Below are 4874 nucleotides of genomic sequence, written 5' to 3' on the forward strand. Positions count from 1 at the left end.
TGCTCAAGCCCCTGCTCCAGTTTCAGAGCTCAGGCAGAGATTGTCCCCTCCCCTGGCATCTGCCTGCTTCAGGGTCCCTGATGAGAGGAGGGGCCTGGCAGCAGGCAGCTCCTGGGATAGGGGACAATATCATCACCCCAGCTCCAAGAATGGAGTGGGGGTCCAGCAGCAGGTAGCTGCTAGGGCAGGGAATGGTGTCCCAGCCCCAGCTTCAATCACCTGTTCTCCTGCCCCCTGCTGCCTGGGCTGACAGGTAGAATTTGCTCCTGGTCAGCTGTCTACAGATGCACTACTGTGCAATAGCTATTGCACGGTAAATCTACTACCTGTTTTTACAGGTAGTAGAAAACTGTGCATTACCTTATTTTATTTTGCAGTAGCTTCTGCACAGGTACATAGTGACACTTTACTGCACAGTAGATTAGTCTACTGTGCAGTAAAGCATGCTGCATAGATACACCCACTATGATGTGCGTTAAGGTTCCATTCAGTTCCAGTTAAATTAATCAAAATAGACAGGGGAGTGGAGAAGACATGAGTACGTGCTTGTCTACGTGGCCAGATTTTCTGATACTATACATAGGCAGAGTTCTGATGAAGTCAATAGAGCAACATACACCACTTAGGCATGGAAGGATTTTGTCCTATCTTGAGAAGTCCAAGAATATCACAACAGCTAAGCAAATATGGATAACGTGCAAGTGTAAAACTTAGCTGAGGTTGAAAGCACAAAACTATGTAATGATCAGCATCAGACAAGCCTAGAACTATTATTGCCTTTATATAATATATATGTAATCTGTTGTTCCCATTTTCTCACTCTGATTATGTGCATTCACACTTGAACACACTTAACATATTGCAGAAGATAAATGGCTAAAATCACTAAAGGAACATTCTATTCCAACCTTTTTAAAATAGGAATTTATAAAAATCCAGGATTTTTCAAGTTACCTATAATAGAAAAGGTTGACATGAGAATTATATAACAATGATGGTATTCCCATTTTATTAAATCATTGATAACTTTGGTGTAAGAATGCTATAAAGTTTAGCTGTTATAATATTTAAGAAAGAAATCTGGAAGTTATAGTCATCCAATTTAACCATTTAATCCCTGACTGCATTTTAAATAGAAAAGTGAGGGAAACTTTTACCAAAAAAAGGAAGTTTCCTACTAATTTCAAAACTTAAAAATGCCCATAGAGTTGATCAAAAGAGGGGGAAAATATTATGAAACTGTCACCAAATTCCTTCCAATGTTTTAACATTTTCAAAATTCACCAAAATTTGAGAGATTTTTTTCACCAGCTCTAATTTTTTAAGCTTTCTTTAAGATGCATTAAATTATCGCTTTCTGAGTTTGTCAAATGTTCCAATTCATAGATAAAGGTAGCTAATCCAATAAACAAGGTTGAACAAGGCAAAGGCGGTTGGAAAGAAGATTCGAGAATAGGAGTCAATTTTGGCAACACGGATGTGTATTCTTCCTTCTCTCCAAGATCCCGTGCGGCAGTCTTCAAAACAGCAAAAGAAGCTGGTGCAATCTTTCCCCTCCAGACACTCATATCCATAATCATCATCACGTTCTGGGAGATGACTGAGGTTGTTAATTGGAATTAACGTTGACCCAGGACGGACAGCAATTGAGGGTGATTTCTAAAGAAAATTATAGATTAGATTTTCTCATTAACTATAATCAATTTATATATTTCCCCAGGAAAAATTCCACTTGTATATATATTTACAATACAGTATGCAGAATTTGACATTTTAAAGATATTTGGGAAATTTCCCTAACTATGAAACATTTTGTATCATTAATTACAGCATCTACTATGAGAAGAAGGAGCCAGTAATAGCAAATGATTATCACAGGATGCAATTCACTGTAACTGTGGAAACATAACATGTACTGATGTAATTTATACAGGTATACAGATAACCTCTGATTTTCCAAGGTGTAACTTTAGCCCCATAGTGATGTGGCTTATGCTAGTATAGGGTGGATATTGTGCATTCACTTCATTTTACTTCACATTTATACCAATATAAACTTACACATGGTGTAAAAATGCCTAGGTCCTTTTCTAGTAACATTTTTTTAACCAACCACCTGCTCAGAAAAAAAAATTGAAAATGTATTAAATGTTTAGGAACAGAAGTTCAATTGTTCAGTGGATTTTATAAAGAAAACATTATACCTTAACTAACTTTATCCAAGGATCTTGTTAGAACAACTAATTATTATACTCTCATACAAAAAAAGAAAAGAGAAATGAAAACTTGACACAGCAGTTTAAGTTACTTACCAGAAGTAGGGCAGGGAATTTGTGGCAGATGTCACCTGTTTACTAAGACCAGGAAACTTATCTTATTTACCCAAATACAATCATAGTATCATAGTGCTTAGGGTCAGAAGGGACCTAAATAGATTATCAGGTCCAACCCCCCGCCCCAGGCAGGAACAGGTGATGGGGACATATCACCCCAGCCAAATATCTGTCCAGACTCCTCTTGAAGAGGTAAGAAAGAGCACCACCTCACTTGGGAGCCCATTCCAGAGCCTGGCAACCCTACCTGTAAACTAATGTCTTCTGATGTCCAGCCTGAACCTTCTCTCTAACAATTTGTGGCCATTATTCCTAGTAACCCCAAGTGGTGTTTGCGGGAATAGAGCCTCCCCCAATTCTCGATGGTCCCCCTTGGTGAGTTTGTAAATGGCCACCAGATCCCTTCTCAGCCTTCACTTGTGGAGGCTGAATATGTTCAGGGCCTTTAGCCTTGCCTCACAGGTCTTGCCCTGCCATCCCTGGACCATGCAAGTGGCCCTCCTCTGGATCCTCATAATGCTAGCCACCTCACTCTTGAAGGGCAGTGCCCAGAACTGGATGCAGTACTCCAACTGCGGCCTGACCAATGCCACATAGAGGGGAAAGATCACCTCCCTGGACCTGCTTGTGATGCATCTGTAGATGCACAATGACTTTGTAGATACAAGATGACTTTGAATTTAAGATGACCCCCTCCCCCAATAGAGTCTATACAAGGAAAAGTGTACATTTTTTATAATTTTACATATATAGAACCTAATTATTAGAAGGTTGTCTTAAATCAACCCACCCTAACCACTATAGCAGGGAAAGCAGTGGCAGATGGTGAGGGGCCAGACCTCCTCCCTTTTTCCCCTCCATGCTTGTCCCTGCCATCCAGCTATCTGTTCCCCTGCCAGTTAGCCTCCTCCCCCTCCCATACTTGTTGCCCTGTTGTCTGTCTCCCAGCCAATTTTCTCCACTATCCTGAATATTCTCCCTGCCCGGACACCCTTTGCCCCTGCAAATGACTATGCCTACCCCCCTGTTGCCTGTCCTTGATCCCAGCTCTCCCTACCTTTTGCCCCGCATGCCTATGCCTGAACCCCTGTCATCGGTCCCCCTGCCATGTGTCTTCCTCCACCCTTGCCCCTCATTCCTGTGCCTTCCCCCCTGCCACATTCTCTTCCCACCCTCTGGCTCCCCTGCCACCTGCATCCCATGGGAGAAAGCAGGAAACTGTGCAATAGAGAGGGATATGTGAGCACACCCCCCAACACCAGCTCCCCTGGCCACTTGCCCCCCCTTCCTCTGCCACTTACCTTCAGCTTCAACTCAGGCATGGGGTCAGTGCCAGCCCTAGAAGCTAGGACTAGGGCCAGTGTCACTGACTGCCCCAAAGCAAAAGCCAGAGCTGCCACAGAAGGTAAATGTTCACATATGGAAAGCATTATTATAAAAACAATGCTGACTAATTGTTTTCTGTGTCCCCATAGGATGGGACAAGAAGAAATAAGCTTACATTATAACAAGGGAAGTCCATTTTAGCCCTATTTTTTTATGACCCTATAGTCATAAAGAGTAAGATATAATGACAAAAAAGAAGACAAGAGGGAGTTTGAGGAAAGAGAAGAGAAAAGCAGAGAAGAGAGACAAACAACAACAACAAAAATGAGAACAGAAAACTTTAAAGACAACCTGTGTCAGGGAAGAGTATACACACACACACAGGGGCAGACCACCAGTTGATGTAAATCAGAAAAGCCTCATTAGGCGTGTCCATAAATGCAAGCACCTGCACTTGCAGCAGCTCAAATAGAAACAATACAAATTTGAGCTGGAGCTTTTTGCCTCAGTGCACGTGCTCAGACATGTACTTTGTTGTGGAGCAAATTCTGACACTTGGGCCAAAAAACCCCTAACCTGGCTCCTCCAGCATCTGCAGCCAGGGGGAGCTAGAGCCTGGGGACAGCACCTGTGCTGTCCCCAGCAGTATAAAAAGCCACCCAGGAAAGTAGCTCAGGGCTTAAGGAGCTTCTGGAGCCGGCTACTTGGTACCTGGGGACACTACCCCTGTGATGGCCAAAACCAAAAAAATTAATAAGCAATAAATATGTGCTTCTTAGAGGCATTTGGAACTTCTGTCTAATATAAAGCTTGTATTTTTGTAACCTGCAAATGTAACTTGTAACTCTTTGTGAAACTGACTAGGCCTCAAAGACATAGTTATAGGTGTAAAATTAGCTGACTTAATAGTTCTTTCTTGCTTAGAATTTAGCCTTCATAGAATCACAGAAGTAGGGTTGGAAGGGACCTTGTAGATCTTCAAGCCCGACCCCTGCCTGGGCGGGAGAAAAAGACTGGACTCATGAGTCCAGCCAGGTAGTCATCAAGCCTCTTCTTAAAGATCCCCAGGGTAGGAGCTAGCACCACTTCCCTAGGAAGTTGGTTCCAGCTCCTAGCCGCCCAAACTGTGAAGTAGTTCTTGCGGACATCTAATCTAAATCTACTCTCTAATAATTTGTGTCCATTGTTCCTTGTCATGCCAGGGGGCGCTAGGGG

At 42.6% G+C, this 4874-nt stretch overlaps 1 protein-coding gene across 1 annotated transcript in view; it reads right to left on the minus strand.

The window, feature by feature from the left end:
* Nucleotides 1-1072: 1072 nt before the first annotated feature.
* Nucleotides 1073-4874, minus strand: part of GABRG1 (gamma-aminobutyric acid type A receptor gamma1 subunit) — a 100163-nt gene continuing 96361 nt past the window's right edge. Inside the window, exon 9 of the mRNA XM_019553326.1 lies at nt 1073-1659. Coding sequence (XP_019408871.1) covers nt 1381-1659 — 279 coding nt within the window. The 3' untranslated portion in view covers nt 1073-1380. The remainder of the gene's footprint in view (nt 1660-4874) is intronic.

Source organism: Crocodylus porosus, unplaced genomic scaffold (assembly GCF_001723895.1).
Source record: "Crocodylus porosus isolate Cpor-Errol unplaced genomic scaffold, CroPor_comp1, whole genome shotgun sequence".
Classification (NCBI taxonomy): domain Eukaryota; kingdom Metazoa; phylum Chordata; order Crocodylia; family Crocodylidae; genus Crocodylus; species Crocodylus porosus.